General features: G+C 46.0%; 1 protein-coding gene across 1 annotated transcript; it reads right to left on the minus strand.

Annotated features, from left to right (window-relative positions):
- Positions 1 to 9,037: 9,037 nt before the first annotated feature.
- On the minus strand, positions 9,038 to 22,031 carry LOC133135106 (synaptopodin-2). Its single transcript, XM_061251885.1, has 4 exons — positions 21,888 to 22,031; positions 21,005 to 21,156; positions 17,394 to 18,109; positions 9,038 to 14,780 (listed from the first exon to the last, which is right to left on the minus strand). Exons 1-4 carry the CDS (start codon positions 22,029 to 22,031, stop codon positions 11,218 to 11,220), a joined length of 4,575 nt encoding a protein of 1,524 aa, XP_061107869.1. The 3' UTR covers positions 9,038 to 11,217.
- Between the last annotated feature and the right edge of the window lie 228 nt (positions 22,032 to 22,259).

Genomic DNA, 22,259 nt, shown 5'->3' on the forward strand with positions numbered 1-22,259 from the left:
ACATATAGAAAGTTAAAAGGAGGGCTGAGCTTTTGGCCATTTCAAAAACAGATCGCATTATACAAGGAGGGAATACAATTAATTGCATTGAAGGAATGGAGGAAGCAAAAAATTACCATGCAAGGCGTTTTCATATTCTATATTTTAATGTATAATTTTTCGTATTGTAATGTTATATTTTTCGGACCGGCAGTGCGTGTGCGTGTGCCCTCCCCAAACCCCCACCACAGTCTGAGGCAGGACTGGCAGTGCGTGTGCATGAGCCCTCCCCAAACCCCCACCACAGTCTGAGGCAGGACTGGCAGTGCGTGTGCATGAGCCCTCCCCAAACCCCCACCACAGTCTGAGGCAGGACTGGCAGTGCGTGTGCATGAGCCCTCCCCAAACCCCCACCACAGTCTGAGGCAGGACTGGCAGTGCGTGTGCATGAGCCCTCCCCAAACCCCCACCACAGTCTGAGGCAGGACTGGCAGTGCGTGTGCATAAGCCCTCCCCAAACCCCCACCACAGTCTGAGGCAGGACTGGCAGTGCGTGTGCATAAGCCCTCCCCAAACCCCCACCACAGTCTGAGGCAGGACTGGCAGTGCGTGTGCATAAGCCCTCCCCAAACCCCCACCACAGTCTGAGGCAGGACTGGCAGTGCGTGTGCGTAAGCCCTCGCCGGTATGTTATGACACCTTGGCACGGCGCCCTGACTGCACACCGGCAGTATCACAGGAGCGCCGCTTTGTTATCGACCGCCACCAGTCTCCACAACACAGCCCCGCCCCTCTGGACTTATGTAACGGTCTCCTTGGTAACGAGACCACGGTTACACTCTGTGCCTGTCTGCTGAGGGAGCAGAAAAGACAACGGCAGAGTTCCACACTGCATACTAGCATACTAGCATACTACTCATACTACTCATACAAAATTTTGGGCTGATTTTCATTGAGTAGTATGAGTAGCATGCCTTTCTTATGCGGTTTTGAACACAGCCAAAGTGTTCGGTGAAAGGGAAGTATGTAGCACGCTTGGGTTTATAGATATCCTGATTAAATACGTTTGCAGGATGTATTTAAAATAATTACAGTATTCATAACCGTAATGCCATTTAATTTTTATAGTATAATTTTTGATTCATACCTCATACTTATGATGCATTATCACAAGGTGAACATACCTTGATCAGCTCCAGTTCTCAACCCTGTACTTAAAAACTAAATTATACTAAATATACTATGTGAATATTTTCATCTCAATAGAATATCGGTTATTATTTTTTACTGTAGAGTCACTGGAGCACTTACCTTACCAACTGTATATTTATATCTATCTTCCATTTATTTATGTATGTATTTATACACATATATTATTCACTGGACTTTATTTCACATGTTGCGATGATAATAGTATATTCATATAGTGTATATATGTTTACATACATATATTTCATGTTGTTATTTATTCTGTCCTATGTGTGTGGTCCTTGGTCTTGCAGCTTGTATATTTTTGAGTGCCTCTGTTTTTACGTGCATACAAGCACATTTCCCCTGGGGGACAATAAAGGTCTGTTTATCGACTGACTGATGTATCGACCATAACTATGTGGGGAGCGTGTCATTGTGTAACATAAGCTCAATAACCTAACACAATTAACACAAACTAATGCATGTCAAAGTCCATGTGTATGTTTCACATTGTTTAGTGTTCCTGCTGGCAGCTGTTATTTTGAGCTGATGGTTATGCAGATGTAACAGCATTTTATTGGCTGAATTACTCATGAATTAATCGATTTTTCAGATATTCAGTTGCTTTTTTTAGATGACATTATTGGCATTTGGCAGACGCTCTTATCCAGAGCGACGTACAGTTGATTAGACTAAGCAGGAAACAATCCTCCCCTGGAGCAATGCAGGGTTAAGGGCCTTACTCAAGGGCCCAACGGCTGTGCGGATCTTATTCTGGCTACACCGGGATTAGAACCACCGACCATGCGTGTGCCTGTCCTGTACCTTAACCAATACGCTACAGGCCGCCCTTTTCAGACCAAATGTCAAAATGAGGAAGAAATGTGATCTAAGTTCTTTGACCATGGAATGATTGTTGGTGCCAGACAGGGTGGTTTGAGTATCTCAGAAACGACTGATCTCCCGGGATTTTCACTTCCACTCACAACAGTCTCTAGAGTTTGCAGAGAATGGTGTGAAAAACAAAAAACATCCAGTCAGCAGCAGTTCTGCGGGCAGATTTGATTTGAGAGGTCAGAGGAGAAGGGTCAGACTGGTCAAAGCTGACAGGAAGGTGACAGTAACGCAAATAGCCACACATTACAACAGTGGTATTCACACAACACATCATAACTCTAAGTGGATAGGCTACAGCTGTAGAAGACTTAATAATAAGTCTAAATAATTAGTCTAATAAAAAGTGATAACTTGGTGTACATCCTCCTTCAAAGCCAGTTTGTCTTAATAAAAATTTGATTTGATTTGATTTTACTTGCCAACTGCCCTGTTGCAAAGAGTGTGTGTGTGTGTGTGTGGGGGGGGGGGGTTCAAGAGAGAGAGAGAAAGAGAGAGAGAGAGAGAGAGAGAGAGAGAGAGAGAGAGAGAGAGAGAGAGAGATATAACTTTTTAAATCAGGCTCATTAAGGGTGACTCAATAGCAGGGACGATACAGTCCTATTCTTGGCACTGTGCAGATATACTCCAGCTGCGAATGCACATGCACATTTCTATAACTAATACGAGCCTAAGCACTTTGCAATGTGCTCTGTCTAGTAAATACTTACCAAAACATATTATATATACATAACATACTATCTATATCATATATCCCCTGCCTTAAGACTGTGATTTCACTGAGAGACAGACAGATATATAGACTGAGAGAGAGAGAGAGAGAGAGAGAGAGAGAGAGATTCATTTCAGAATATTATATTTCTTGTGTCTCCTATAAATTGTAAGGGGTGATGTCATTCCTTCAGTGGCCCATGTAAACTGGCCCAGCCCAGAACAGGGCCACGCCATGGCTGCCGAAATCAATGCCATTTTTACTAATGTAGTCGTCAGCTACTTTATTATATTACTTTATTTTTATTTACCATTTATTTATATGAACCTTGAAATACAGTATACATGAGTGTAACCGTATTTCATGTTGACAGTACAGTTATTAAAATATAAACAATACGAAATAGTGCCGCATAATTTGGTGCCTGTGCAGTTGTGTAGGGCATAACAATGTTTAAGGAAAACATTCCTTATAGACAGCGGACAAATGTTGTTTCAAATTCATAGCTCCTTAAATAAACTTGACCGGGAGCCATTTTGAAATGTGAAATTATTCCTTCCTCAAAAAGTTCTAATACAAACACACAATTTTCCTTCAGCCAGGAACCCACCAGTTCATGTGCTTTCTTAAGCAGGACATGCAGCGATGTTGGCTTTGCACCAAAACCAGGACTGACCAGTAAGTGTTTTAAATGGGTTTTTACTGTATAAACCATCAGATATGTTACAATCCTTAGAGATGTGGAGTAAAAACTGTGATAAACAAAAGGCTAAAGTGAAAATATAATTTGTCTACACTCACACAAACACACACACACACACACACACACACACACACATACACACAATATTGGTAGGTATACGAGCATCACAATGTAGGTTAATCAAAACCTTTGTTTAACTGTAATCAAACATGTGCAAATATATTTAAGACCACATGTACTTTGCAAATGGTTACATCACTCCAAAAAAGTATCAACGTTTCAACACGTAGTTTTATTTTTTGGCATGCTAAATACAGAAATAAAATATATGAATTTAAATCACACGGTTAAAACTGTTATCGGCCTCTCTCTCTCTGTCAACAGTAATGACCTTAGTGTTTGATCTTATAATTTAAAAATTATTGTTTCCTCGTCTCTTGAATTATCCATTTTGCCACTCACTGACCCTGCAGTGTTAATCTCCCAGATAAGACACCGCCAAACTTCAGCGGTACGGACGTCTGTGTTCCCGTTTCAAATCCCTGCTGAGATTACTCCAATTGGCCCATTGTGCTGTTAGACTTACATAACCACGGTCCATTTCAACAGGTGTCTGGCTCATTGTTAGAAAAAACAAAGTCAGGCAATGGAAGGCTATGTTCCTGCCACGCTGTAGTTCGCAGCTCGAAAGGTAACTTCCTCTATCAGTCTATCGTCCAACTTCGAAAGCAGTAAGTCATGAATACAGACTCCTAGATAATGGGACCCCCGCTATTTTCATATTCGTTAAATTCATATATGAATGGTAAGGCTATTACAATTGCAAATACGATTCTGAAGCTAGCTCATATTCACAGTCAGGAGAGCGAATAACGCAATCCTGACAGGACTTGAACATAATTTTAAAATGTCCTGCTCCCTGTCCGTAGTTTGTTTCTATAGTAGCTAGAGTGCGTGAATGATTGCCCTCAAAGAGATACGAGGTCATGACCTGATGTTTCCCAGCATGCACTCTGGCTTTGACAAAAAGGAACACTGACACGTTATGACCGGCTGTCTCTCTTCTTCTGCTAGAGTTGGTTAGGCTCCTTGTCAGCCCTTGTTTATGCATTTGATTTCTTCCAAATGTATAAAGAGGCGGTGGTGCGCGGTTTATTGTAAAACTGGAATAACTGAAAATCACAGCTAGTTACGGTCGACTTCGATGAAACGCCACCCTTCAAATGACGCTCGTCTTTTCTCGATCATCATCTTTGTCTGCTTTAATGAAAGAAAATGTGTTGGGCCCTAACCCAGGGAATGATCCGTTTACATCAATCTTTTTACTCCATTTGACATCAGTGACTTCATCTGTGTCCCTCTATACCTGGCCAATGGTCCTTTGTGTCCTTATAGTTCCCACAACCTCACAGTGATTCTACATCTCTGTCACATGCATAATCAAAATCCAATTCCTTATCATATTACCATCATTCAGTGACAGCAAATATAAACTTTGATTAAAATTAGATTTGGCTGTCTGTCATATTCCTGTCATATCTTCAGCAACACACAAACACACACACATTAAAAACACATACATACTCCAGCATAATTCTGTGGCAGGAGGCAAAATATGGACCAAGATGAGGATATTTAAAAAACAAGTAATAGCAAATAGCCCATAATGTGAAGGGAAAAAATCAAGTGTCAAATTCTGTGAAATCTTCCATTAAAGTCTGTGGAATTTTCCATTGAAAACCCAGCTCACACAAAATGTTCTGACAGTGGGACTGGAATTGAAAATTGGTGACAAATATTTGTGCTTTGCCACAAATTAACTGCCGTTCCAACAGCTTCCTCAAAGGCCTCAAAGTAATTTCACTTCAATTTACAGTATTACTGTACTTCCTGTACCTTAAGGAATTCCCTCACCTTGTGGCTTCCCCGCCCCCCAGTATGGCTGTATCTCACCGGTTAATGAGCATTTTACAGTCTTTATAATCAACTCCGCAAAATAAACTTATACACGCGCAGCCACAACAAGGTAAATGCTAAATTATCTCGATTATTATGATTTTTTTATATATTCAGAAACAGTGCTCCATATTTCACGTTTAGCCATTGCCCCTTTCAATCCCTAGAGTGCCATATGACGCTCTCCACCTTATACCTTTTCAACCAATCAAAATGGCTGATATACTGTTGTTTTGTGCCCCTATCAAAACCCTTCTCAACTGTCTCAATGTTCTCAACCGAAGCCAATCCCCTTTGGGGTTTGAGTGCAGCCCCTTCACATTGGGCTGGGCTGAGAATAAAAAGCAGAAGCCCAGTGGTAGTTTGTGTGGCCCTACCACCCCCAGGACCCCTGGTTGTGGGGCCGTCTGTAGCGGGGCAGCGTGGCGTAGCCCACAGGGCCGGCCCCGGTGTGTCGCACGTTGGTCTCGGTGGCTGACCTCTGGGGCAGGCGCAGCCGCAGGGGGGGCAGGCGGGGGTCGGGGGCCGGCGGGGCGGAGGCCGTGCTCTTGGTGGGGGACATGAAGGCGGGCGGCGGGGGGAAGAGGCGGGCGGAGGGCGCGGCCCGGGGCGGGGGCTGGTAGGACACGCGGGCCTTCCAGTCCTCGGGGGGCTCCGGGAGGGCCTTGCGCTGGGCGGCAGACTTGACGGTGTAGGCGATGGACTGCTGCAGGTTCCGGAGGGAGAAGGCCTCGTCCACCAGGCCGAACGGGCTCCTGCAGGCCGCCTCCCAGGGCGTGGGGGGCTTGTACCCCTTCTCCAGCCAGGACACCTGCCTCTGCCCCCCGAAGGGCTGCGGCCCCGCGGCGGACACGCGCACCGCCAGCTCGGACCGCCGGGACAGGGACTGGATGTACCCCCTGCCCAGACCCTGAAAACACAAGCATCGCACGCGATTATCTCCAGCAGCACCTCTTCTCATCTGGACATGTACCACTCCGCCACTTACCGCACTCTCTCAGACATACTGTGACAGCGGTGGTGCATTACTGTTCTTCCAGGATCACATTTCCCAAATGTGCCCTGAAAGTACCGCAATGTTCTCCCTGGCTACAAATGAGAATTAAGTATTCCATACAAAGAAGGTACAAATTGATTATATATTGCTGGCTATGGGTATCATTTTATGTACAGCATTTATAGCTTTTCAGGCATTTTTCTCACCTTTATTTCTGAGAGTGTATCTGCACTGTATTCTGTACTCCGTTGGAACCATTATGAACCTAGAATTATGGGGTTCTAACTGACATTATTGTCATAAATATGTTGTTTATAGGGAAATTTAATGGGATTTTGACATTGCACATTCAGAGTACTTTTCTGGTGTCTGTCATTCTGATCTGTGAAGAACTGCCCTGTATTTCAGTTTTGCTGTGTTAGGACGTGAAACGCTCAATATTTCAAAATGAATAAAAATTGCGGCGGCTAGAATCGTATTATTCCGAGGTCAATGATTCACTCCAGCCAATGAGTATTCTCCAGCATAGCCTTAACCCTTTGAAAAGATGTTTAATTTTTGGGGGGAATATTGTGATTGTTATATCTTCAGACGGTTAAAGGGAATGGTTTTGGCTTTGCAGGATCACAGGCAACCCTTTCAAGTGCACAAATCTGCCCAAAGGCACAAGCAGCTATATCTTTTTTTACAAGCCTGGATTGGAAGTACGTTTAAGAGAGCGGTGGAGCAGGATTTATCTGTCGGTCTGCTACAGCGGGTCATAACCGGACTGCAAGAAGTCAAACAGGAGGCGTTTGCTGCCACCATCTGGTGGACAAGTGTTATGGCTACTTCAGAAGAAAACCTTGTGCAACACGCGAAGCCCTGGCACGAGCCGTAATTACAGCGTGTTTGAAATTTCGTATTTCTCACTTATTTTTCATATTTAAAGACTTAAATGGGCCTTCTCTCCCCTCTTGGTGATACCGTTATATTCCCGAGAATAACACCGATGTTCTCTGATTCTGTAGATCACTGTGGATAAGAGTATCCGCTAAATGATTCCAGTGTAATGTGACATAATGCTAAAGTAAATCGCTAATGAAACGGTCAATGACAAATTACTACAAAATATTTGGTAACGCTCTATTTTGCACTCCCGTTAATGACCTTGGACTTAAAGTATTCACATAGTGCTTACTGACTTTGTTTCATAGTATTTACCACTGAAATCAAAGTCGTTTCAAAATAATTACACAAGTACTTACCCAGTAAGTACTAGGTAATTAACAGGCTGTTACCAAATATTTTGATTGACTGCAATGTGACTGGATGTAATTTTATCACTCTTCTGAATGGCTATTGTGCAATGCACCATGGGACATCCCAGGCCGCTCTCAAGCCTGAGGTCATGTTGAGAATAAAGATCTGACACCAGGAAGAGGGCAGGCGCGATGAGGTACTTCTGAGACAGATGTTTGACTCGCATGACCACACATGGCACGCCAGTGTCACAGGCCAGATTATCTACAATTTACACGTTTTAATCCCTGGGGATCTTAAAATAGAGAGGTGGCTACTGGCGATGATGTGTTAAGGCAGGGGGTTGAAGCCAGATGACATCAAACTTGGATGTTCTGACCCCAGCCCCAATGAGTCAGCATGACATCAACGCATTCTATCCGAGTCGATGACATCACAAGGGCATTCGACTGACCGCCGAGGTTCTGTTTGGCCACGCGGCCGTGATACGGGATTGGTTGGCCACTGTTGCCATCTGCCCTCCGGGAGGAGAGAAACGGTCCAGGCGTGTATTTTGTTGCTGATTGAGATTAAAAATAGCAGATGAATCATGCTGATGATCATTAGTCACAAGATCCACAAGGAAATGGAGAGATTCAATTTTCTTGAATGCCATAGTTGCATATTAAGTTGCGCGCGCATACACACACGCATGCACGCACGCACACACCAGGGGGACTTAATATGTACCAAGTGGGCTCCATACTGTCTAAACTTCTTTTAAACAAGATACATATGAATGTTCATAATATTCACTGAGATTAGAGAGTAAAAGAGAGAGAGAGAGAGACAGAGAGAGAAGTGTAGTGTGTTTGGTTTCCTGCTATACCATACCACAGGTGCACACCATGGGACTCTGACATCATGTACCACCTTCAGAAACGATTCCCCATTCCCCCTGCACCCCCTGCTCCTTCTGGGGCCTGGAGACCAAGCCCTCCAGACTCACTGCCATCTGGCAGCCTCACTGAGGTCTGAGCATATTATCCCAAATACAATCAATGCACTGATATCGCAACAATATTTTCATGTAGTTATTCCCTATTTCTATTATTATATAATACTCAGCTGGAAGTAATTCGAGTGTTGATGTGGTTGGTGAATGCGAATAGGACACAACTCTGTTCTTAAAATGGATAATAATGTCAATGGAAGAAAGAAATTGGTGAGAGTGAAGCCAGGGATAAAACTGTGATGTACGTGGGCGCTGAACGAAATGAATGCGTGTGAGGGTGAGGATATCGCCCAAAAACATAAACTTAAAGAAAGGGAACTCCTCCAGAATGCATGCAAAACAGACAGCCAAAGAAAAACCAAAACAAAATGAATGAGAGCCCATTTTTAATGCAATAGAGGTGAAGCATACAGAAAGTTCATCACAGGAAGATAAACATAAAAATAACAGGAGGAAGAAGACAACAGATTTAGCAGAAAGTCTCCAAGGCTTCACAGAACCATTTCTTCTATACCACAATATGGATCAACATTTTTTGAGTCATTTTTATTCTCATTTTTTTATCGAAAGGGCCGATTTAGACTCAGCAAAGCCTTTTTGTACTGGATAACTCTGTTGTCTTTTTAACAAAGCAGGTTGAAATTTGTGAAACTGACACAGAAGTGGGGGAAAAACAAAACAGTGAAAGGAAAGCACGGGCGAGACTTATACAAAAATAAAACAGAAAAAGAACTGCAGTGATACCAGCTGTGACACATACCAGAACAAACCGGAACACAAACCCCTGTCCTGCGAGGACCACCTCCACTCCAAACAGAGGAACAGTCCATCTCGCGGTGCAGTTTAATTTAGGGTCTCCAACAACATCGCAGCCAGCAAAAAGAAAAGCACGCTGCTCAAGCAGGGTCAGTGGAAGATACTGAAGAATATTTTACAAGATCCACATCCGTCAAGAGGAGTGTATTCATCTCTGTATGTTCCACCTCCTCCACTCATAACCCTAACATGAATTACACTTAAGAAAATATTGTTTTCCTTTTCAATCTTATTAAATTGCAAGCTTAGCAAAAGAACATTGCTAAGACCTCAGATTCTTGCATACATTCTCTCTGCCTTCAGAAGATCGAGATAATATGTTTGTGCTACTTACGTACAGATATAATTTTTAACCTAAAGCTGAGGAGTGTACTCCTCACATAGACAAAGCCAAAGACAGATCATTACAGTAACATTAATTAAACACGTCTTTCTCTCTCGTACTGTTGTGCTGTGTTTTGCCTTTGACTCACTATTTACATATGACTTTGTTTCCTACCGCACACAACTTGCCATTGAATTCATACTTTTCAGACTTCAAGAGGATATTCTTTCTTGCAAACATAATATACTTAACTGTATATTTTTAACTATACAAAATGTATGTCACTTTTGAAAGTCTCACACAGTGTGGATTCAGAGAGCAAAATTACATTTAAAACCAAGAAAGTTAAATGATTTTTCTTTTTAAAAATCATTTTCAGTTGGTTTCAGCTACCACTGTACACAGGTCATATTTAAATTAAAGTTTTAGCACAGAGGATGCTAGCTCCAGCAAACCAATCCTTCAGCTGATTCAGTCAGTCAGCATAGTGGTGTTTGTGTGTGCAAACCCTTTCAAATATGCTAAAACCTTCAAATAAATGTGCCCCAGTATTTTCTTTAAACACTTGCTTCAATCCGTGACTTGAAGTTAAGGAAGAAGCACTCTGTGTTTCGATTTATTCAACGCTTTCACCACTTTCAGTCTACTTTATCTTTCCTTTTTTTCAAATCAAAATATCTTTCTTAAACATTAATCATAATGCTTTAGTCTCTCCTTTTCCGTCTCTCTTTCTTTGTAAATGCTGGCATTTATGAATATGTGTGCAGTCAACACATTGCACATTTTTTTTACGTAGTCTTAAAAATGCGCATCAAAAACAGTTTCTTGTCTTTTCCAATTATATCACCAAATAATAAGGAGATACCGAGGCTTTTCTATTTGATATAAAAATGAACAAAAATCTGTTTTGTCTTTAACTTAATGTATGATACTGTAAATTTCCAGCTGCCCATTATACTAATCTAAATACTGACACTGAAGAAAGAAAAATGTATGTTCCAAAGAAAATGTGAATGCTAACATGAAAAGCAACACAGATAAAGGTTGTTGGCTGGACACATAACTACATGAAGCTAACATGAAGCTTTCCAAAAACTATACATAATTCAGATATTAAGAAATGCTCTGTGACTAGTGTTGAATTTATATTGTACTCATGTGATTTATAGCAATAATATCTCAAATTAAACTACCCTTGCAATTTACTGAACAAGAAACTGAAGGTTGAGGAAACTGTAAGTCTTGGTTTTAACCCTGTTAGCATTCCGCTTAATCATTATGAGTATCTTTTTTTCTTTTTTCTTTTTCTCAGCATGCCAGATAAATGGTTTCAGAGGAGGACAACCTCAAATGACCACACAGCCAACCTACAGCTGTTATGTCAAGCAGAGTGTCTACTGTGTGCGCTCTACAGCTCTGAGGACTCCACGGCTGCTGGCTTCCACACCTGACCTGCAGACTTTTTGGCAGAGAACTTGGGCTTTGGAGCAGCAATAACCCCTCCTGTGGCTACCGGCTCAGCCCTGGAGGCCACAGGGAACTTGGGAACCACGTAGGAACTGGGAGCTGGAGCGTAGCCTACTGAAGGTGCTGCTTGATAGGGAGGACTAGGGGCTTGCTGGTAGGCAGGGTTAGGGCCTGGCTGGTAGCCAGGGTTTGGGCCTGGTTGGTAGGCCAGGTTAGGGCCTGGTTGGTAAGGGGGGCTCGGAGCTTGTTGGTATGGAGGACTAGGACCTGGCGGATAGACAGGGACAGCAGGTTGTTGGTAGGAATTAGCAGCCATTTGGTAGCCATCTTGCAAACCGGGAGGGGTGCCATAAGATGGATGCTGAGGCTGGTGAGGCTGCTGCTGCGGTGAGACGGGATAATGAGCACCCATTGGTCCAGAAGGCTGGACTGCGGCAGCTTTCTCAAATTTGATTGGTTGCTTTTTGCTGACAGGTGCTGGGGCGGGGGCGGGGGCGGGGGCAGAGGCGGGGGGGTTGGCTTCCACAGCTGCCCCGTAAGTGAAGAGGGACGAGTTCATCTGGTAGGGCTGATATTTCATGACATCCAGGGCATGCATGGGTTTGATCGGCTTGCCCTTGCCCTTGGCCTTAGGCTTGGGGGGCGGGCCAGAGGGGGCCCCCGGTTTGGCCGCCCCGGGGGGATAAGAGGGAGACTGGATGGGATTGTAAGAAAGGGGCGGGGGAGCTCGGATATTGGAGGAATACTTCCAGGAGCCGGGCAGGGAAGCGGTGGGGGACTGAGCTTTAACTTTAGCCTCCACGCTAGCGGAGTCCACCACATACTTCTCCATACGGGACTGCCTCTTGGCGAACAGCTCCGCCCCTTTGCCCTTCAAGGCGGGCATGCCGAAAGCCGGGCCGGGGCCGCCCGGCGAATCGGACAGGGCCTTGGACACGTGTGTGTAGGAGTTTATCCTTTGCTGGGGAGGCGGGTGATTCTGTGATTTGGGGGCCTGCGGAGCCGCTACGTGATTGTGGGCTAGGCTGGGCTGGGGGGCCCAGGCGGTGGCGGGTGACTGGGGCTGGGCCTGGGGTGGGGAAGGCCAGCGGGGTTCGCCCTCCTGCTGCGCAAAACCGGGGGGTGTTTGAGGCCAGGGGGGTGGCATCTGGGCATCGCCGGGCGACTGGGGGGGAGGATAGGCCTGTACTTGGGCCTTGGGTTGCCGGGGCGGTGGTTGGGGTTGTTGCCGGGGAGGTGGTTGGGGCTGTTGCCGTGGAGGTGGCTGGGGTTGTTGCCGGGGAGGTGGTTGTGGCTGGGGTTGTGGCTGGGGTGCTGAAACCCAGGATGGCTGTGACTCGCTCTGAGCTGGGGCCCAGGCAGTAACAGGGGCCTGTGGCTCTGACTCGCTCTGAGCTGGGGCCCAGGCTGTAACAGGGGCCTGTGGTTCTGACTCACTGTGAGCTGGGGCCCAGGCAGTCACGGCAGGTTGTGGCTCTGACTCGCTCTGAGCTGGGGCCCAGGTAGTGACAGGGGCCTGTGGTTCTGACTGGCTCTGAGCTGGGGCCCAGGCAGTCACAACAGGTTGTGGCTCTGACTCGCTCTGAGCTGGGGCCCAGGTAGTGACAGGGGCCTGTGGCTCTGACTCACTCTGAGCTGGGGCCCAGGCGGTAACAGGGGCCTGTGGTTCTGACTCGCTCTGGGCTGGGGCCCAGGCAGTAACAGGGGCCTGTGGCTCTGACTCACCCTGAGCTGGGGCCCAGGCTGTAACAGGAGCCTGTGGTTCTGACTCACTCTGGGCTGGGGCCCAAGCAGTCACGGCAGGTTGTGGTTCTGACTCACTCTGAGCTGGGGCCCAGGTAGTAACAGGGGCTTGTGGCTGAGACTCACTCTGGGCTGGGGCCCAGGCTGTAACAGGGGCCTGTGGTTGTGACTTGCTCTGGGCTGGGGCCCAGGTGGCCACAGACTGGTGGAGGGGCTCATGATTTTGGGAGAGACCCTGAGCATCAGGCTGCAGGGCTTGAGGTTCCGGTGGGCTCCAGGAACTTACGGTAACGTGTTGCGGTGGAGACTTCTGAGGGGCCTGAAAGGTAGGATGAGGAGCTTCAGTGGGAGGGGGTCCGGCAGGAGCATAGAGCCCAGCTTGGGAGGGTACCTGGCCGGGGTACTCCGGTTGAGGGGACCAAGGCGGTGAAGCTGGATTGATGGCGGGCTTCGGAGCAACAGGCGGGGGGACCTTCTTCTTGCCAGCCTGCAGGAAGTTACAGGCCTCAGCGCCCAGGCTGAGGTAGTCCTCCTCTGACTCAAACCCAGGCTTCTTCTCGTGTTTGTTGAGAAGGTTCAGCAGCTCGGGGTTGGGAGAAACCTTGGGGGCTTCTTTGAAAGTGAACATGGGCTTGGACTGGTTCCTCTTTCGGGTCTCCTGGAGGATGCCGGTTTTGATCGCTGGTACGGCTATACGCTCGTCCCGTGAGGCTATCTGCTCCCCAGAGCTTGTGGGTGTCCAGGCCTCCGGGTGTTCTTGTGAAGGCAGAAAGGGGGCAGGTACTCTGTTCTGGACCCCACTGAAGGGCTTAGCGGTTATATTATGGGCTGCAGCTCTTTGTGCCTCTACTTGGTGGCTAACGACACCATTCATACTGTGAGAGTACTGTTGCTGCTGTTGCTGGTAGTGTTGTTGTTGCTGGTAGTGTGGCTGTTGCTGATATTGTTGCTGCTGCTCATAATGTTGCTGCTGCTCATAATGTTGCTGTTGTTGGTATTGTTGCTGTTGCTCATACTGTTGCTGTTGCTGGTAGTGCTGTTGCTCGTAATGTTGCTGTTGCTGGTACTGCTGCTGCTGATATTGCTGCTGCTGTTGGTAGTGTTGCTGCTGCTCATATTGTTGCTGCTGCTCATATTGTTGCTGTTGTTGGTATTGTTGCTGTTGCTCATAACGTTGCTGTTGCTGCTGAACGTTCACGTCCATGTAGACCTGGCCTCCCGGAGACTGCACATAGGTGTGTTCCTCTACCTGGTAGGATATCTCTTTAGGCGCGGCTTCCACAGGTATGCCCTGCTTCCGCATCTCCTCGTGCGCGGCCGTGATCTCGTCGACCCTCTGCCGCCTCTTGGCGAACATCAGCGCCCCTTTGCCCTTGGTCTCCGGCAAACACTCCATGTCCTCTCCGCCGTCAAGCTTCTTCTCGATCTCGAGCAGCCCGGTGTCCCAGTCCAAGGTCAAGATGTGGCCGTGGCCTTGGGCATTCGCCAGGAAGTTGTCGTCAAGTTCCGACTCGCTAGCGTCCAGGAGAGTGAACTGGACTGCCTGGGCCTCGTCTTCCTCGTCCGAATCCTCGGGTTCGGTCTCCCCGGTCCCGTAGCTCACGAGCGTGTACTTCTTGGCCCTCTGCCGGCGCTTCTTGAACATCAACACCCCCTTGTTGTTGGGGTTTGGGGCCGCGGTCAGCAGCAGAGCAATGCGCTTACATTTAGATTTAGCCTCCTTCACCTGCTTCTCTGATTGGCTCTCACTGCGCCTGAGCCCTAGGGGGGATACATAAGAGCACAAGAAAGAAAAATTATCAGAATACAAAATGACAAGAACAGGTTGATCAGCTCATCGAGTTGTCAATTGTCTATAGATTACAGCACTGCATCATGCCTGGACTTGATTCGATCAAGCTTTTCCACACTCCAATAACTGCACGTGTTCAAACTACTTCCTGATACCGGTCACTTGGCAGGTTTCTATGCACTTTGAGGTTCTGCTCAACCTGTCTGCAAATGTGACCATTTTGCTACTAATATGCTAATCAAGATCGTTTATGCAAATAAGATAATAATGCAGATTTTCCAGCACTGATCCTTGGGGGACTTCCCACAGCACCTTGCTTAAATATGATCCTTCCTCCAGTTGGTCTTTGTAGTTGCAGCTAATTTCATACCACTCTGAATCTGACTCTTGTAATTCCTCTCATTGTGATTTCAAATGAGAACTGTGAGCATCTCATTTGATACTTTGACAAATGCTTGTTGGAGGTCCAGATATGTAATATAATAGCCCTGGCTAAACTCAAATCACTTTGTCAAAAATAATGACAGTTTTGTTGAGTTTGACCTTGCATTGATAGCACTATGTTATGTTGCTATCCATTAGGATACTATTCTTTCCAGGAATAATTCCAAATAGTGCCTAATGATAGTCCAGGATGAGAGAGAGGGAGAGGGAGGGAGAGAGAGAGATAGAGAGAGTGTATGTGTGTGTTTCTCCTTGTGGCTAACCTCTTTAACTAGACATGAAGTTATGTTTATTAATAGTACAGAGAACCCGAGACTCATACAAACCATTTCAGAAATTGTTCTGGATTCAATTAATAGAATATCAATCTATTCTATGGTTGTTCCATTGTTGGCTTTATAGTAATACATGTATGTCACAAAATCCTGCTCTGAATGCTTTGGATTTCAGTACAATTATAATTCATAATTTTTGCCTTTCTTTGGGAACAGCTGAAATAAAAAAGCTAGTAATACACTGACAGGTTTCATATTTAAAATATGTAAACAAATTTCAAAAAGCTTGATTGTACATTCCAAACTAGCAAACCTATATTCTACAAAAAAAAAATACACTTAATATAATGGATTATAGCATTCAACATATCTTCATATGTTTATTAAAATGTCGTCAAACTCCATCCTTAGTGCTTATGCCAATGTATCACGAAGGAACATGGCTGTAGTATCTCCAGTTAATTTGGCGATTACATTCAATGCCCATAAATCAAACCCAGACCTGACAGCAAGTCGGCCATGCCCAGCACAGCACACATTACACAGAACAACAATTTAAATGTCCTTCAGTGCCCAAGCAGAAATTAAACATAAAGAAAATTTCATAATTAAGAGATATTCTCATCCCGATAAACCACTTCTAAATGTCTCCCTCCATGGTCGCTCAGATGCAAAGATACATTTCATTAATCAAGACTTTAACAGATGACATTATAGAGAAAGCATCCTTATTAACCTCTCTGAATGCTCTGAAAAAACTTGAGAAGTGTCAGCTTCAAAGTAATTACTCCATTCTTTAACCAAAACACAGTATTCACTTGCATTAATGTATGATAAAAACTTTTTGCTGAAATTGCTGAAAAAAGTAATTACAAATTTTCAGAGCATAACCACAAAATGGCCATTAAAACAGTGTAAATGGCAAAGGCACAAAAATATAAAAATAGCCTTGGAAGTCAGAATAGGTTAAAACCGGATCGCCACATGCTAACAGAACAAGCCCTTATCTGTAGCTCCACAGGGTCTAATCTTAAACTCCCTTTAGCTGTATGAAACCCAGCTCATTCACACTACATGTAACTCCTCTCACAAAGACCTGACCTTTTCTACACCTCCATGACAAGAACACGACAATAAAAAAACAGCAGTAAAAGTAATTCTAACAGTTCTGTTTTTTATTCCAACTAACCTTGGGGTGTCTCCGGCAGGAGATGAGGGCAGTTCACTTTTCAGCGCAGTGAAGACTTGCAGTTTTAAAGGATCGGGTAACGGCCAGCCACACACACATGCTGGTGTCCGTCAAACACACTTCTGCAGGCATCATCAGCGCACTCCGGTTTTATTATTATCCCTTTACAACGAAGCAATCGGGCTGCAACTCTGCACACGCCCGCTCCTGCCAAAACCTACACACTGGGGAGCGGGCACTGACATCCACCGACCGACCAACCAACCGTGGGCTAATTAGACCTTCACACGCCTCCCGTTTTCCTCATTAACAAGTAACCACTTACATTCCGGAAACCACCGCGATAGGCTGTTAAATCACAGCCGCAATTACACTACGGACACCTTCCTACCATCTCCACCCCTCCACGAGAGGAAGAAAAATGCCTTTGCTACCGTGGGTGTCCCTGTGAGTGGTACAAGGCACACACATACTGTATATGTACACCCACCCACGTTCTCTCTAGAATTGAGAGACAGAGCATCCAGTGCTGTGTCCCTTAGCTTTTAGGAGCCAGCACAGAAGCTCCAGACCCAGACAAAAACTGGGGGTGCCTCAGGATGGTCCCAGACTGGGTTTGGGATGGGAGAGGGAGGGGGGGGGGATTTTGGCGGGTGGAGGGGCGCGGTACTCACTGGCGTGTCTTGCCCGGTGCTTGTTGGGCTCGTTGGGGTCTCCCTCGGACTCTGATTCCCACTGGTCGCCAGTCTGGGCCTCCTCAGAGGAAGAGACTGAGAAGGAGACTTGAGCGGGAGGTGTTGCCTCGCGATCAACACACCCCCTCGCCCTGACCTCCTCCCCCACCTCCTCCTCCCCCTGCCGGCCCCTCCCAAAGCCCTGCAGGGTGATCACCACCTCCCCCCGCTGCCCCAGGGGCTCCCTGCCCTGGATGGGGATGTGCAGGGGCTCACTGCTGGCAGTAGGAGCCCTGTAGATCCTGGTTTCGGGGTCTCCGGGGGCCACTTTACTGCTGATCTCCGTTGTCACCGTGACCGACGTCCCTGTCCGGACGCCCACCTTCGTGGTGCCACCGTCATCTCGCTCACCCAGGGTGTGGTCGGCGAGGGGCAGCTGCAGCTCCACCAATCCCCCTGTGGTTAAGGACCCCTGGGTGGCCCCAGGGCAGGGAGCCCCAGTTCTGCTGCCAGGGGCTGGTGGGGCTTTTCCCGAGGTCTCGGGGTCACTCTCCGACTCTCCGTAGTAGGCCTCGTCCTGGGACTCAGAGATGTACAGCTCCCTCCGTGGCCAGATCCGGAGTGTGGTGCTCTCTACCCCCCCTTCGACAGGGTCCTGCTGTGCCCCAAAACTATGCTGGTCTCCATCTGGGTCCAGAGGATCGGAGGCCTGGTACCTGCCACAGGACAGAGAACAGGAATAAACCCTCAATGTTATTTCACACTCCAGGGATTCAAATACGGAAATAACACTCCCAGTGTACAACTGTTACTATAAAGCAAAACTTGTAAAAAGTTGTGGTGCTAATTGGATTGCCTGATTTACTAGTTGGAGCTGCTTGGTGTTTAATAAGAGTGAAGTAGCCCTCAGTCATTTATATACAAACATATAATGTAACATGAACAAAACATAAAATATGCTTTCGAAGAAAAGCCTATGGTATTTACTATTTAAAGTATATGCTAACTGAGTCCCATTCATTTCCTTATGCTTCTGAAAACTTAAGAGGTTTGTGAATTCTGGAGAATTCTAGCTAAACGCGGTAGCATCTCGGCTAACGGTTTCTCCTTCTGAGGGCGTCCCGAGACACAAACGTTGTCCGTTTCCTAGCAACACCAACTGCCGGTGCTGTTAACAGTTCGCGCACGAATTAAAAGGCACTAAACCGATTTTGTGTTTAACTTCACCTGTTGAGCGGCGAGCGCATTTGTATCATTTTGAATCTCTCTGATTAATAGCGAAACGTCTCAAACAATATGTTGGAGTGTGCATGAATGTGAAATTTAAAAAGATGATGGGGTTAGCTGGCTAATTAGCTCGACATTAAAAAGAATTCTCAGGGCTTTTGACAAGAGGAAGCTCACCCTTTAAAAATGATCATTAATAGTATATAATACTTAATAACAACGATATGATAACATGCCTGAGCATTGTAACAATTGTGTTGCTAATACAGCGGGCAAGACCGCAGGACAAACGTATATTTTGAAGGGGCGCCACCAGAGGGGGTAATTATTTTTTATTTATTTTTATTTATTTTAATCAGGAAGCACAAAAAACAGAAGACAGTCAGCCAGTCAGTCCTGCCCAAACCTGACAACTGCAGGTGCTATATATATTTGTTCAGGAGACGCCAATCAATCAAAATGTATTTGGGTACCGCATTTCACAAACAATCGTCAGACCACACTTCACAGAAAACTCTCGCCTAGACCCCCCACAAGAGCTAGCCTTGGGCAACAGTGGCAATTAAAAACTCTGGCTGGCCCAGGGCATGGGTTTTAATGACCAACACTGAATCAGTCAACGTTCACGCTAATGAAATTAGCCACAGCTAGGTGACAGTCCTGAGGTGGCAGCTCAGACAGTGGGTGGGGCCAGGCGGTGGGGGTGGGGGGCAACAGGCAGTAACGGGGAGGGGGATGGGGAGGGCATACTTATCCTTGACAAGGAGACCCTAGCTGGCACACGGCGAGCGTTTGAGAAAAGTATTTATGAGCAGCGTGAGTGTCGAGTGCTGGCAGTAAAAAGTAAACCTGCCTTCTGAACAGAGCTGGAGGGATAGCAGAAATGGAAATGTTTACACCTGCGGTACAACAGTCTCAGCCCCTGCAACCGGGAACTGGCTGGCAGTAGACGCACCATCAGTACACCCTGCGTTATCTAAACAGAGTAGACATTCAGAATGCAGGACAGGGCTTGTTCAGTTCCCTCTGATGGTGTGCAGTGGAGTGTTCAGTCCATTAACACATTCAGTAACAACACCATTGCCTACAGAGCAAGGTCATTGCTCCATATGTTAGAAAAAAACAAAAAAAACAAATGTGAATTTGCAAATTACAATACATTTTGAACTCAGTAGCCTGTTTTTCATAGAAAATCCCAAAGTGCAAAGTTGTGACATATCAGCACATACTGTATAATTTTATCCTGTAAATATAATAATGGGATTCCCCCCCCCCCCAAAAAAAGAATTATATATATATATATTAAACACATTTTCTTCCAGAAGCAGAGGAATAAATAATGTGAGAAGCAAAATAAAGAGTTTGGATCTGCAGCCACTTCACAGCAAAGGACACAGGTCTGCAGCTGCTCTGTAGACACATGTCAGGGCGAGCAAAGGTCAGCTCAACTGTAAACCAACCATCGCTCTACATATTACCCACAATCCACTGCACTTGCCCAAGACAATAATACCAGGTCGTAAACCATGTTATTTAAATGCAAATCTAACTGCAGGCCACAGTCCCTGTGCGACAAGACTGAGTTCAGAGCCTTCTAGGAGAAGCCTCATTCTAGTTTTATGTTTTTCCCTGTAAAATTGCATGAACAATATGCTAAACTATGGTGTTTACAGCCAATTTTCCTTTGTTTGTGAAAATTATATTCTTTATACATAATTATAAGAAATAGTGTAACACGATTTTAATCAAATACATTTATCAGTCATTTGAAACCACGCATACTTGGCTAATACGTCTAATATAGCACCTTCTAAGGGGTGGAACAGGGTGGAAGTGCAAAAAAAATCAACCACCTGACCCCTGACCTCTGCATTCACTAGAGGACAAAGTCAAATAGCCAATTAGCATATGGCTATGTATTTGCATAGTCACATATGCAATACTTATACAAGGTCTCCCGGCCAAACTCTGTGTGTCATGTACTGTGCACTAACTGCTGTGGAGATCCAAGGTTGTACTCTAAAATGCAAATAATAATAATAATAATAATAATAATAATAATAATAATAATATTAATTTCAAAAATGTAATACACACATGCTGCATATACAGTATATACACTCTCAGAAATAAAGTGACTTTTCTTCAAGGATCAAATTTCACAAATGTACACTGAAAGATCAGTAATGTACTTATTACAGTACTTATTTGGGTAAAAATAAGTATGTTTTCTAATTTTAAAAATGGACATATTAATTATACAGTGCGGGCTCAGTGTACAATTTATGTAGCTACAGGGTCCCACCCCAGTGACAGGAATTTGTACCTTCTTAGGTACTTTTTGTACCTTTGTTTCTGAGAGTGCAGACGGCGGTGGTCGTTACCTTTTGACGAGCAGACAGAGGCGGTCCGCGGAGGACTCCATCAGTGCCACGGCGTCTGAGAGGGTGAGGTCCGCACAGGGCGTCCTGTTCAGGGACACCACCTCGTCCCCCTCACAGAGCCCCCCCAGGGCCGCGTGGCCCCCCCCATCCACCTGCGGGACCACAGAGACGGGACGGCGTCTGAGTCAGTTTGGGCACAGACCCGTTTCATTAGCCCCCCCTCCCTCAGTGTGGGTCTCATCCACCTGTGGGACCACAGAGACGGGACAGTGTCTGACGCATCCGTTTCAAGGCCCTAGTGTTGGCATTTCAGGCTGGTAAGGGGACTGCCCCACCTTACATACAATCCCTGATCACTCCCTACTCCCCAGCTAGACCATTCCGGTCTGCCAGCTCTGGTCGCCTTACGGTTCCCTCTCTACGTGCACCTGGCGGTCGAGCTGCACGTTCACGCCTGTTTTCCGTTCTGGTTCCTCAGTGGTGGAATGACCTGCCTACCACTGTCAGAACAGCAGAATCCCTCCCCCTATTTCGACGCAGACTCAAAACCCACCTTTTCAAACTCTACCTTAGTCCTCCCTCCTGACTTCCCCTACCCCTCCTTTCTGATATCCCTATCCTTGTCTAACCCCCCCCCAAAAAAAAAACAAACAAAAAAAAAAAAAACTTCTGATGACAACTATGTTTAGAACAGCATTTCCTGTGTATTTTGCTAGTTTCTGGATGTGATGCTCTGACTTATGGTAGAACCTATGCACTTGTAAGTCGCTTTGGATTAAAAGCGTCTGCCAAATGACAAAAATGTAAATGTAAATGTAAATATCTGAGTCTGTTTGGGCACGGACCCGTTTCATTAGCCCCCCTCCCTCAGCGGGGTCCGTACCGGGCCCGGTAACACTGTATATGGAATGGTATGAGCCCGGTGTTTGGGCCTGCCGTGGAGGCAGTGTTTGGTCTCCAAGAACACCAGAACAACAGAGGAGTGGATGGTGTCCACAGTACTCACAATGTGACAGGGCTGTTTCATCTCTTTCTCTCGCCATCTCTCTGTGTCTCTCAGCCGCTGTCTTTCTGTCCCTGTGTGTCTCTCTTTCCATCTCTCTCCATCTCTCTGTCTCTTGCTGTGTCTCTCAGCCTCTTTCTTTCTGTACCAGTGTGCCTCTCTCTCCATCTCTCTCCATCTCTCTGTCTCTCTGTGCCTGTGTGTGTCTCTCTCTCAATCACCATTGAATTAGAAATGATACAGGCAGGGATA

This window comes from Conger conger, chromosome 8 (assembly GCF_963514075.1).
Source record: "Conger conger chromosome 8, fConCon1.1, whole genome shotgun sequence".
Lineage (NCBI taxonomy): Eukaryota > Metazoa > Chordata > Actinopteri > Anguilliformes > Congridae > Conger > Conger conger.

Bases quoted from the DNA above. Each gene is read 5' to 3' on its own strand.
- LOC133135106 (XM_061251885.1), bottom strand. From the start codon at position 22,031: ATGAAACAGCCCTGTCACATTGTGAGTACTGTGGACACCATCCACTCC. The intron at 21,157-21,887 runs GTACGGACCCCG...GTGGTCCCGCAG, and splicing joins ATACAGTGTTACCGGGCCCG to GTGGATGGGGGGGGCCACGC. The intron at 14,781-17,393 runs GTGAGTACCGCG...TATCCCCCCTAG, and splicing joins GCACCGGGCAAGACACGCCA to GGCTCAGGCGCAGTGAGAGC.